The 13,623-nt window shown below is 43.3% G+C and overlaps 1 protein-coding gene across 2 annotated transcripts in view; it reads left to right on the forward strand.

Annotated features, from left to right (window-relative positions):
* Positions 1-13,623, forward strand: part of DNAH11 (dynein axonemal heavy chain 11) — a 331,865-nt gene that overhangs the window by 223,010 nt on the left and 95,232 nt on the right. For both annotated transcript variants that reach the window (XM_080818899.1, XM_080818900.1), the window contains exons 56-60: positions 122-355; positions 4,247-4,393; positions 9,656-9,769; positions 11,317-11,460; positions 12,082-12,264. In XM_080818899.1, coding sequence (XP_080675025.1) covers positions 122-355; positions 4,247-4,393; positions 9,656-9,769; positions 11,317-11,460; positions 12,082-12,264 — 822 coding nt within the window. The remainder of the gene's footprint in view (positions 1-121; positions 356-4,246; positions 4,394-9,655; positions 9,770-11,316; positions 11,461-12,081; positions 12,265-13,623) is intronic.

Raw genomic sequence — 13,623 nt, forward strand, 5'->3', positions numbered from 1 at the left:
TTTGTTCTGCTTAAAAAAAAAAAAAAAACTACATAATTTTGCTGATTATTCTTTTTTTAAAATTACATTCTTGTTTTAATTTGGGAGAATTACTTAAGAATTACAGTGTTTATATTTTCAGCCACTGGACAAAGATTCTATTAGCCTCTTCATGGCCCACGTTCACACCAGCGTGAATGAAATGAGTACCAGGTATTACCAGAATGAGAGAAGACACAACTATACCACCCCAAAGAGTTTTCTAGAACAAATATCACTGTTTAAGAATCTGTTGAAGAAGAAACGAAAAGAGGTATCCCAGAAGAAAGAGCACTTGATGAATGGCATCCAAAAGCTAAAAACCACAGCCTCTCAGGTATGATCAGGATGTGTTATTACTGAGTAAAATGTATGCTCTTAAAGTGGAAAAAATAGGTAGTTACTTGGAAAGCAGCATTTCAACCCATTTGTATAAGATGCTCAATACTAAAATGTGCAGTTCAGTGACACCAAAACAACCCTCCTCATGCTTTCATAATCCAGAAAGGGATTGGCCAGTTCCTCTCTCATGCTGGTTTGGAGAGAACACTTCACTTGTTGGCCTGACTCAGTGCATAGCTCACTCCCATCTTCTGTCTGCCTGCTTTGGTGCCCTGCGCTCACTGTTAGGAATTCTGTCACACAGCAGTGGAAGGAGGATCCCTTTTGGCCTCAGACTCTCAACCCCCCAGTGAGAGAGTTATTTCCTGTCTGGTGACACGATACGGTTTGCTGTGCTTGAGGTTCCTAAGTGTAGCCATTTTGTCCCACCTTTGTGTCTCATCTCCTTTGGTCATCATTTCTCTTCGAACAAAGTGTCCAGTGTGGTCTTTGTCCTCGATCATAAGGCCCCTGCTACCTTGAAGGACAGTACTCTGAACCTGCAGGCGGAAGTCAAAAGAGAATCCGCAGACCGTGTGTGGGTCTCTACATCTGTCATTTCATTGTAGAAACTAAACATGTTTATGAAGTTAGTGTTGCTACTACACTTTTATAGATGAAATTTAGGGAGTTAAAGGCCACAGAACCTGTGAGATTGGAGTTTGAACCCAGATTTGTATTATTCTAAAGCTGTTGTCCATAGCCCCATGCTGCCTCTGTGACCAGGGGAGAAAAAAATGAGAAAAAGAAAACATGGAGACTTTGGAGACTGGCTTGGCTTGCCCTGAGGCATCGGGGCTGTAGGGATGGAGAAGGAAAAATTCTCCCTGGTGGTCCCTTCCAGGCCAGGAATTCCAGCGGGCTTCTTCAAAGGATTGTCACTTGGTCATTGTCCTCCCCATTTGGAGAGATTGGGCCGGTTTCCTTCCCAGGTGTGTCATGTGGCCTGTCTGTGCCCAGGCTAGAAATAAGCACACGGCGGTGCCTTCACTCTGAAGGCCTGTCTGGCCATGTCCTCCACGCATTCTGTGGCCAAAGTACCTCCTGCATCCTGTGCCTTTCATTTTGAAAGCCGGGAATGGGTCTTGGGAACCACTCATCTATGCTGAATAGTGGATAGGGGGACCACAACTGGGGAAGAGGGGCCAGAGTGAGGATGTTTCCAGGACAGTTTCCAGAATCAAGTGATGCAAAGAATAGTTGGGAAACCCCCAAAGAATATATCTGTATTTGTGCATCTTTCCCTTTTCTTTCAAAAGAAAAAAAGGAGGGGGGGTGTTTTTACTCTGTGTGTGTGCATGTTACCTTACTCTTTGACTCTCTGCCATCTATCACTTTCCTTTTTCTTCTCTCTACCGATCCTTCCACTTCCATCTCACTTAAATCAAGACTCTTTTTACTAGTGAAGACTTGCCTAGGAGTCCAATTGAGCTAGAAGAACTTGTGTGCAGGAGATCCTTGTCCCAGAGCATTAATGTCCCTTTGAATAATTTCCCCTGATGGACCTGTTGACTTTGCCCCAGGAAATGATAGTGTTGACTAAACTGAACTGTCATACTGGTGGGGCAGGCCTTGGCAAGGGGAAAAATGGCCTGTGCCGCACTTCAAGTTCCCTTCCCGAACACCAGAGCTGAGAGTATGAAAACAGTGACACCATGACCAGCCCCTGGGGGAGACAAAGAGGCGATGGAGAGGAACAAAGAAAGGGATAGACTCTCCGTGGTGTCTACCAGGCCCAGGGCTGCTTGGGTCTCCTTAGTTCCCCTTGGCTAGAAGGCAGAAAGTCTAAGAAGAAATGTAAAGTTTTAATTGGAGGACTACTGGTGATTTCTTTTCATTAAGTATCTGTGCAGGGAATGCTCTTAATATCAGAAGAGTGATTAGAAGATTGAGTACCTTCCTAAGACTTTTTAAAATTTCTACTGATTATGGAGCCTCCTGATTATGGTGGCTCAGTTGGTTAAGTGACGGCCTTCGGCTCAGGTCATGATCCCAGGGTCCTGGGATTGAGCCCTGCATTGGGCTTCCTGTCCGCAGGAAGCCTGCTTCTCTCCCCCTCCCACTCCCCCTGCTTGTGTTCCATCTCTCGCTGTCCCTCTCTGTGTGTCAATAAATACATAAAATCTTTAAAAAAAATTATACTGATTATGGGAAAAAAGCATAGTTTCTTATGTAGACAATTGGGAAGATTTACAGCGTGAGATCAGGTTATGTGGGGAACAAAATGCCTTCATATTGGAGCATGTGTCCTCTGCAGACCCGCCTTAAGTCATTCCCCAGAGGGGAATATCCATGCCATTTGAAATATGTGTCTAAACCTGAGCCCTGTTTATTCACTGCAGTAAAGCCATACATTCCTGCTAGAGCCCCATATCCCCTCTCTGGATGTCAGCTTAGGTCATCATAGATAGCCTCACGACCTTTCTTCATAGATAAGGCTTCTCTTCCATAGTTTGAGTCATTGGATATTTCAGACCTAACAGCTTCCTTAGAAATTGAAATCAGGGCTTGAAATCACCATTTCCTCCTAGTGTCTTGGATGACTCTTGATTTTAGTCTAACCCAGGGCGAGTTTCACACGGATAAAAAGAATAGACAAGCAAATGTCACTGTACATGATCACCCTGAGTTCTCAGAGAGGCTTAAAAAAATCAGTCTTAGCTTAACCTGCAGTAAATCGTACAGGTAACAGTAATAGTAGTGATCGTGTCATTTAGGCAGAGGGCAAGTGGACTGTGTTGAGGTGGGGGTCACAAGGTTCCGGGCTGCAGTAGTGAGATGTTGTTCCCCAAGAGGAAACCACTGACAGGCCTTGAGCAGTTGCATCAACATAAGTGATGATGGTTATTCTTGGCTTTTTTGAGTTTTTAAACATAACAACCTACTTCTGGAAAATAAGTAGAGTGAAGAGTTAGTTATCACGGTATATAAAGCTGCTCTCGTGTGTCTCTGAGAGCCACGTCACGTTTGTTTTCCAGCACTTCAGCTTTTCTTTACACGATCCACCCACTTAGGAACCTTGTGGTACCTTCTGAACCTCGTGAACTCCCAACTGAAAGGGCAAAATCGTTCTTTAGAGCAGATTAGTTTGTTGGTGCCTCAGAAAGTGCTGAGTTCCTCAGGAGCTGAGGGAGGCTGTTGAGTTGGGGAGCCGAGAGGAGGAATGCCCATCGAGGATGCTCACTAGGCTTTGCACACCCCTCCCAGTCCCCATGGGCCGCCCGTGGTTCGCCTTTCAGTAGTAGGTACTAAGTTGAATGTTGTATGAGGTGGAAGAAGCTAAGAGGACTGTGTCTTATTTTGTGGGAAGAGATGAGACCTGTCTGTGGGCATTTCCATCAAAGTAACGTTAAATAAACGCAAAGTAAACTAACCGCCAGGGCGTACTGATGCCTTCGCCTTGTCTGAGCCTTTAGTGACGTTCTGGGGAGAGAGCAGCTGGGAGCTCCTCCAGCTTGTCTTCCCATCGGGTCTCCCTGTGGCCTCTGCTGCCTTGAGCCTGGGCTTCCCAGGACCGGAAAACCCAGGGTTGTGAGTGACATGTGCTCAGGGGACATGTGCTCCAGTGGGGATGGCTGTTGGCGCTTTCCTGACTACAGAGACTGGGTGGAGAAGATAAATGCCTAGTTGGTGCTGACAGAAATGACATTTTTTCAGAAAAACCCCTGGAAGGCGTGATTCTTGGTGTTCCTATATGGGAGGGAAATAGGGATGCATTTTTGCATCTGACTTAAGTCAGAGGAGGGAAAGAAAGAGGGAAAAGAGGCAGACTGGTAGGGATCCATGCGCTCCTTTCACAGAAAGTAAGCCGTGTCTGCTATTTCCCACATGCCGACTTTGCCTTCAGGTGGCAGATCTGAAAGCCCGACTGGCCTCCCAGGAAGCCGAGCTGCGACTGAGGAGTCAGGATGCCGAAGCTCTGATCACAAAGATGGGGCTCCAGACGGAGAAAGTGAGCCGGGAAAAGGCCATTGCCGACGCGGAGGAGCGAAAGGTCAGGCTAATGCCACCATTAGAGTGCTGAGCTATATTTAGCACAAAATAAACCTTTGTAGGTGAACAATTTTGAACAACTTCCTCTCCAGGGAGCATAAAATCTGAGGAATTATTATAGTTACACATGTAACAGCATCTCACACCATGATTACCACTTGACCTTTCTTTACATTATGCATTTTCCCACCCTTTTAGCTCTTTTAATGATACGAAAGAACAATAAATACTGAGCTCATTCAAGCATATAATGGATGTGGATCTTGAACATCAGGCCTATTTGTAATACAGTAAAGGTCATGAAGTCACCTCTGAGGTTTCTAAAGGTTTCCAGTTTTTAGGCAAATTGAACAACTCAATTGTTAACAAAGCCCATTCCATCACTTTGCAGGATGGTTTTTCAAATTTTTTCACTTTAATAATATAACTTGAGTTTATTATGAAATCCTAAGCCAAATTTGTTCTTTTTGATTCGATTGAGGCCCTGATGTTTTGTATTTCATTTTACTGTTGGAAACAATGACTTCTAAGATGACATAAGTTCTGCTTTCTTTATGCCTGGGTTACTGGCAATTCTGAAATAAATAAAACTTCTTTGTCCTCTTCTTTTACCAGGACTTTGGCCACAAATGGGAAGTATTTCATTTTTAGGTGTCTTATTTGTTTGAAAATTGAATACGTTTGTTTGAGACATATTCTTTCATTTTAGACAAAAGATTATAGCTGGGGCTTAGTTGATGAAAAAATATAAATTATGACCACACTTAGAGCCATTGGATCAGTAGGTTTTATATCATTATTCTTCTGTTTTTATGATGCCAGAAAGACTTGAGTTTTCCAGTAAGGTTGTCCTTCATTCATAGACAATTGAGTTGTTCTTCCCTTTTTTCTAATAGGTATTAAGCATGTTGATGTCTTGCTTCCACAACTAAAGGGTTGAAATGTACATTGAAAATCAAAATGCTGAATGGTTGTTTTTTTTTGTTTTTTTTTTTAAACCTTGTTTTTAAGTTGAAGATAAGCTACATTTGACATGGCTGATGGGCCTATAATTCCTAATTCTGGCAATAACTGTTTCCATTGAGTTTCAGATAAGCAGAGGATGTCTTTAAAAGTGTATTATGTTAAGCAATTAGGTATCACATATGATGTGATTATCATGAGCCATTTCCACCCAAGGGATATTTTTCAAGCATTACATATATGATGATCTAGTAATTGTTCTATTACAACCTATCTCTACAAATACCTTTTAGAGATCTTAAAATGCTCCAGAGGTATTTTCACATCTTGCATGTGAATTTCTAAGGCAAAATCATGCTGGCAAAGAAGGAAAAAAAAAATGTTTTAGCAAATGTTTTGGCATACTCATCTGACTGGTTGTTTTACGAAGTTCTTCAAACATGAAAAGACACGTACTGTTTTTTTAAAGATTTAATTTATTTGACAGAGAATATAAGCATAGGGAGTGGAAGGCAGAGGGAGAAGGAGAAGCAGGTTCCCTGCTGAGTGGGGAGCCTGATGTGGGGCTTGATTCCAAGACCCCGGGATCATGACCTGAGCTCATGGCAGATGCTTAACTGACTGAGCCACCCATATGTGTTGCCCCAACACATACTATTTTTATATCTAATCTATACCAAGAAATAAAAATACTTTCACTTTACCCATGATGCCCAATTTAATTATCAATAACAAATACTAAGCAGCTTTTTTTGCCGGGCAGTCTTCTAGGCCCTTGAGCGTATATGACAAACAAGGCACCCTCTCGTAGCTTCCATTATAATGGAAAAGACTGGCAGGAGACAAAGTGACAAGATAATTTGCGTTAGTGATAAGGGGTAAGATAAAAATCAAATCGAGGCAGTGGTGGAATGAATTTTTAAAATTGATTGGTCATGGAAGGAGTATATTGAGTATATCAAGTCAAGGAACTAATCAATATTGAATATGTGCTATGGTTTCACATTTTTCTTATGTTCAGCAATATACTAGATTGTATGCAATTATTAAATGGGTATATGTGAGCACTGTGACCCTATGAAGTTGGGATCTCAAGGCTTAGTGCACGAGAAGTTATTAAGAAGTACATTGCCATATTTAACATGACTAAGCAGATAGAGACTGCCTCTTGCCATCCCCTATAGAGCGGCAGCTTGAAATTGTTCCTTCGGATTCATGCAACAGTCAAGAGCCATTCAAACCACTGACATGACCAGCAGGGACCAAGCAACACGAGCACCATGAAGCCCATGAAAACTAGTTCTTGCAGCTTCGTTTGACTTACCAGTTCCAAATTCTCCGGGTCCTCGGATCCCTTTCACGCTGCTTTCTTTGTTGAGTTGAGTGTAAGCCTCATGAGTTAAAGTACCTTCCACATTGCAAGGCTAATATAATCTCTTCAAAAGCTGCACATCCTCCTTGATTTGGAGAGGTCTTCTGTTGTTTTGTCTTTTCGAAATGTGGGAATGGCTAGATTTTGAAGGCTCATCTGGGATTTCCTAGGGTCTGAAGGCAGATAGGAGCAGCATGTTAGTTTGCCTGGGCTTCCGCAACAAAATGCCACAGACTGCACGGCTTCAACAGCAGGAATTTGTTTTCTCACAGTTCTGGAGGCTGGAAGTCCAGGATTAGGAGGCAGGTTTGTTTCTCCCTCTCCCCTTGGAGAACCCTCTCAAGAACAGGACCCTCTCTTGGCTTGTAGATGGCCACCTTCTTGCTGTCTTCACATTGTCTTTCCTCTGTGCACACATCACGGTGTCCCTGGTACCTGTCCAGAGTGCCTCCTCTTAAAAGGACACCCACTAAACTGGACTGGGGCCCATTCTCATAGGCTCATTTTAACTTAATCACCACTTGAAAGGGCCTGTCTCCAAATACAGTCATATTCTGAGGTGCTGGGGTAAGGGCTTTACCATATGCGTTTTTAGGGGAACATCCTTCAGCTCATAATTAAGTCATTATTGGTACTTAATTCTCTGTGTGTGAGCATCGCTAAATTTCACGAACCATTTGTGAGGAGCTTTTGATAAATAGCAAAAAAGTACGGTGTATCCAAGAATGGGAGTATCTCCAATACTCTGCTTTAACAGACAGCAGTCAAGAAAAGACGACATTCCAAGTGATCTGTGTCGCTCTTCCCTACTGCCCCAAGTTGAACCTTAGTGACCACTCACTACCCAGGAGCCATGGGGCAGAGGAAGTTGCACAGAGACTTACCAGGTCACTAAGATACACAGCATTTTCCCCACTCCACTATCATTGCAGCTGAAATATATAAATGATCGTACCTTAGAATTTGAATAGGTAGAAGGAATTAAATTTTAGTCCTCTGTAGAACTCCGAGTGTCGTAACTTTGGCCCTGGGTGCAGTCCCCATGGTGATTGTGGTATAGGATCTGTGAACAAAAGTGTACAGAAGGGATTGGGAATAAGAAATAAGTTGACTGACCTAGGGTATTTTTTTTTTTTCATTTTCATTTGTGGGGTTTTGTTAATGTTCAAGATCACTCTGGTTAAAAAGATTAACCAAAAGAATAATACTCCAGGTACAGTAAGGGAGTCCGATGGAGAACTGCAACACCCAGTCTCATCGAAACAGCCCTCAAAAGAAATACTGTCCTAGTACTAATACTCTGTGATCTTGAGACCAACTTAAAATGATGCTATTATAAATAGTAGCAAACAGCATTTATAGATTGAATGTGTCCTTATGGAAGGTAAGTAACCCTGAGGTATGAACTCACTCACTCTCCTCTCTGGTCCCTTTTGTTTGCGGTGGTGGCCTCTAGCATACCAACAGTGTCCTGGTCTTACAGTTTTCCGTGGTCCATTCTTGGCAGTTCTGAGGGGTTTGGAGTGATTCTCATTAAGCATGCAGGGTTTTCTTATTTACTTAATGGTAGCTGTGCACAGATTGGCAGGAGATCACATCTCTACCCTGAACCAATTATGTTCATAAAAGCTACAGTACACAGTATACAGCAAAATAATGGTTAATCAGAAGAATGGTAATTACCGCTAATAAAGCTGTACTAGACAACGTAATTTGTTGTAAGCACTGTTAAATTTATGGTAGAGTTAAACCTGTTCATTCCAAACACATCTGAGGAAATGCCCTTTTGTTCACACGTTACCTGCCCTGGTCACTGCCCCTAAAAGCCGGGCCCCCTGGAGACTGGACCCCGGTGCCTGGTGCCACAGCTTTGAAACTCCAGTTTCTGCCAAGGATCAAAATTGACTCTTCCTGGCCATTTGATTTGTATACATGTCTTACAAGGAAGAGGAAGGTAAAAACTCCAAAGCTTCTCCTTTGGTCCTGGTTCAGGTTTACAAGCATGGCTTCCCTCCGGGCAAACCATAGGTGCTCACCTCAGGAGGCTGATGCTGCCCCTTCTCTGGAGTGTGAAGGGAGCCGCTGGGCCCTCACCAGTGGGGTGCACATCAGTGTGGTTGTTGCCTTGCCAAAGACGAACTGGGCTCTCCTAGCTTTCATTTCTTGCCAGGTCCTCAGAGACACCAGTACTTAGTCTTTACAAAGATTAGATCCGTGGTTAAGAACACGCAGAAGAGGATGCCTGGGTGGCTCAGTGGGTTAAAGCCTCTGCCTTCGGCTCAGTTCATGATCCCAGGGTCCTGGGATCAAGCCCCAGCAGGGAGCAGGGAGCCTGCTTCCTCCTCTCTCTCTGCCTGCCTCTCTGCCTACTTGTGATCTCTGTCTGTCAAATAAATAAATAATCTTTAAAAAAAAAAAAAAAAGAACACACAGAAAGAACAGTACCTTCTAGTCAGTTGAACCAAAAAATCCCCCCCTCTTTGCCTAAAGAATAGCCAATGTGACTTTCGGGCAAATGTAAACAAAAATCAGGTAGAGATTTCTAGCAGTAATATTTTCTGCCTATGTTACTGAGCCAACTTGGATTTCCCCTTGTCCAGGACACTCCCAAGAAGAAAATGGAAGAGCACAGGAATCGCTCCATCTTGAAATTGTTATTAGCACCTTAAAAGTGGAGCCCTTCTTGGGGCACTTCAATGTTTGAGTCCATTTGAGTTGGGGTGTGTGACTGTATTTGGCGCATATACAAAGCTTCCTGTGTACACGGTGTCTGAGAGAGATTGGTCCTTAGGACTAACTCCTCACCTGTTGAAAACAGAGACGAAGGGATTACTAAATCAGTGCCTGAGTCGGCCTGTGGTGTTCAGTAGCGAGATCCAAGGTGATAATGTGGGTTTTGGGTTTGTGTGCTTTTTCCTCTCTGTTTAGGTGACAACCATTCAGACGGAAGTGTCCCAGAAACAGAGAGAGTGTGAGGCTGACGTGCTCAAGGCTGAGCCTGCGCTTGTGGCGGCAACAGCTGCACTCGACACGCTCAACAGGGTAAAGACCGTTACCTGGCTCCTGGGATTCCGCCACATGGTATTTAAAGGTTCTCAGAGTCTGGATAACTGAACTCAGAGTGGATTCCGTGCAACCAAGAAGGTTTTGTTTTTTTTTTTTAAAGGAACGTGAGTTCCATAAAATATTAAAGTGGGAACAAGCATTTGAGGTCATCCTTATAGTGTGGCTTTCTTTCGCATCCGGGACTCTGTCCTTCTGCACCCCGACAAGCAGTCTCCTTCTGAATACTTCCAGTCCCATGGGATTTCTGCTTTCATGAGAGGCAGCTCTATTGTTAGCAGCTGGATTCGTACCAAATCTGGTTGTTCACATTGTGTGTTAAGAACTGGGTGCGTACTCTTTATTTCCTGTGGATATAAAAGAGGCATTAATGAGAGATCCTCATGAAAAGAACAATGCGCTAGAGATGGAGATACCTAGGTTTGGCCCACATCATTTTTCCTGGCTTCAGCTTGTTAGCAAAACCTCATTGAGCATTCGAATTCCCCTAAGAGAACATAATGTGTAGCAGTCAGAAGGGTGCTGTAAGGAAAAATGGAATTGTGGGCACTGTTATTTCAGGAATCCGCAGCTCGTTTTGTGCTCGGGTTCCACGAGGCCTCTGGGGAGAATCCTGGGGAATTACCCGGCCTGAGGTTCTTAAGATTCAATCTCAAAGAGTAAAAGATCCAGACTGCAGCTGCCCTTCACAGAAATCATTCAAGTCCTTTTTCTTTTTCTTTCCTTTTTTTTTTTTTTTTTTTAAGATTTTATTTGAGAAAGAGAAAGCGAGAAACAGAGCATGCGTAGAGGGGGTGGGACAAAGGGAGAAGCACCGGGTTGAACATTTGGTAGGTTTTATAAGCAAGAGTGTATTAGGTAGCTCATGACATGTTACAGGAAGTATCTAGTTTTGTAAATCCTGTCTCATGAACTTACATCTACTGCTCATAGATAGTTATTCCCACCTCAAAGTATTTGCCTTAACACCAGTAGTTCATTCCAACATTAATACCAACGTGGGGTAAATCAATATTTTAACCAGAGGAGTTTAGGGAGTCGTGCAGAGAGTAGGTTCAGCCTCTATGGGCACATTCTCAGTTGAGGGTCAACACAGTGTAATCAAAGAGGTTTTTTGTGCAGGAAAACAAAACCAAGAGACTCAACCAAGGGAGGATGTTTCTGGGAGGGGCCTGGTTAAAATGCAGATATATTACATAGGTACGCTAGAACCCATAAACACGTTTAAGACTTTGTGTATAAAATTCCCTGGTCTCGGTGAGCCAGGCTCTTCAGATGGAGTGGTGTGTCAGATGGAGAATTTTTGGGAAGCGAAAAAAGACCAGTGCAATTTCCAGAGTATCAGAAAAGTGTCCAGTGAGAACCTCACCTCCCGGGGTCCCAAGATGGCATCACTGGGCCGCAAAGGCTGCCAAACTGAGACTGGTGGGACAAGGAGAGGGAGGAGGCCCTGACGACCAGCTTGCTAACTTCACGGCTCTTCCCCAGCCCTGCCCCCTCTTCAGTGTGGCTCTGCTTTTCTTCAGGTCAATCTCACTGAGCTGAAAGCCTTTCCCAACCCACCGAATGCCGTTACCAACGTTACGGCGGCCGTGATGGTCCTCCTGGCTCCCTGGGGCAGAGTGCCTAAAGACCGGAGTTGGAAAGCAGCTAAAGTCTTCATGGGAAAGGTATCAGATAGCCTGGCAAGAGGAGCATCCCTGCAGTTTCTCTTCTTAGTCCCATGGTTCTACTTGACAGCAAACGATGTTCAAACCGAAGGAGATCATCATTGCATTCGTCAGTGTAATCGACCACGTCTGCTCTAGACTTACAGTTTTTGTTTGCCAGGTTGGAGGTTAGCTCGGGCTCACAGCATACCTAAGTCAACACTAGCAGCACTCGGAAGGTTGCTAATTATTTGCAAAATTATGAAAGCGGTTAAGTGTGGGAGGGAGAAAATTACATGGATTTCTTATGTTGGAAAAATGTTACTAATGCACAAGAAGGTAGGGCGGAGGGGCTTTTGGTAGGTGTTTTTCCTTTTCTTTTCTGTCTTTTCTTCAAAATGTGAATGCCTCCTGTGCGGGGACTGAATATTTTACCCTGGGATAGAAGAGATTTTGAAAGTGTCCATTGCTAATTCTCACTTCATACCATAAAGACTGAACAAGTCAAACAGTAGGATAAATGCAGCTTGCCAATTTTGCCTTTGTGTGATGTGAGTCCTAAAAGCTGGTTTTAACTTTTGATCTTGGAATTTTCTCTGCAGCCAAAATGGGTTCATTGCAATCAGTCTTTTTGCTTTACAGGTTGATGATTTTTTGCAAGCGTTAATTAACTATGACAAAGAGCACATTCCAGAGAACTGTCTAAAAGTAGTAAAAGAGCAGTATTTGAAAGACCCAGAGTTCAATCCAAGCCTGATTCGGACCAAATCCTTTGCAGCAGCTGGTCTATGTGCTTGGGTCATCAACATCGTGAAGTTCTACGAGGTATCAGTCTTACTCCACTGGGCTACAGCCGTTACTCACAAAGACCATCAGGATACTAATTTTTATGGTGGCAAAAAAAAGGAAAAGGAAAAGTGTGAAGTTTAATTACCTGGATAAGATGAAGTTCTCAGAGTGAGATCTGAAAGTGCCAGACTAAACAAGAGGTCTACACAGGAAGATATTTGAAATGTTTGAAACTATCTTTCTTTTAGGATAGAGTGATCAGCTATTGTAGATCAAATAGCAGTTTGATTTGATTAGATTAAAAACTCGCTGGTAGATTAATTATATTTCTTAATGTTAAAATATTAATTTTGTGGGGTGCCTGAGTGGTTCATCAGTTAAGCATCTGCCTTCAGCTCAGGTCATGATCTCTGGGTCCTGGAATTAAGCCCCACGTCAGGCTCTGCACTCAGCAGGGAGTCTGTTTCTCTCTCTCACTCTGTGTGCTCTCTCACTCTCTCTCAAATAAATCTTTTAAAAATTTTTTTAAGATTTTATTTATTTATTTGACAGATAGAGATCACAAGTAGGCAGAGAGGCAGGCAGAGAGAGAGGAGGAAGCAGGCTCCCTGCTGAGCAGAGAGCTGGATGTGGGGCTTGATCCCAGGACCCTGGGATCATGACCTGAGCCAAAGGCAGAGGCTTTAACCCACTGAGCCATCCAGGTGCTCCTAAAAATTTTAAAAATAAGATAAATAGATACTAATTTTGCATTGACTCGGCACAACCGCAGGTCTTAATTCATGTTTCAACTTGGTGCCTATGCTCAATGCAGAAATTGACACCATCTATTGTAGACTTAATGAGATGAGGAAATAGATACCCCCTCACACTTTTTTTTGCTTTAGTATTTTAATGACAAATACACTTGTGACCATATTACAGTCTAATCCAAAAGTTTGTATTTTCAGACAGCATAGAGAGCAATGATCATTTCAATTATCAGGTACTTAACACCTGCCACTTGTCTTGCCAGCACTTTGCAGACGGCTGGATGTAAAAAGGGAACAGTGCATGGCCCTTGACTCGGAAGAACCATCTCATTTTTTTCTTCCTTGGAAGGTTATCTGTTATATTCAAAAATAGAATTACAGAGGAAATACCAAGTATAGTCAACGGCAGTCCCAAAATGATTTTTGTAAAACCAGGTTATAGCCTTTATGTCGGGGCCCTATGAAGGGGACTCACAGGAATAGGACCCCATTGGTCTGTCTCTTCAGGGGAAGCCTCTATTGAGCAAGCATTTGGACAGATGGTAGTTGACATATAGCCTCTCTCCCAGAGAAAATGTCTGACCCCTGTGCTCTCTTTGCACCATAGGTGGAAAAATGAGAATGGAGCTAGACCGTGGCTGTG

The sequence above is a fragment of the Martes martes genome (assembly GCF_963455335.1).
Source record: "Martes martes genome assembly, chromosome: 11".
In the NCBI taxonomy this organism is placed as follows: Eukaryota; Metazoa; Chordata; class Mammalia; order Carnivora; family Mustelidae; genus Martes; species Martes martes.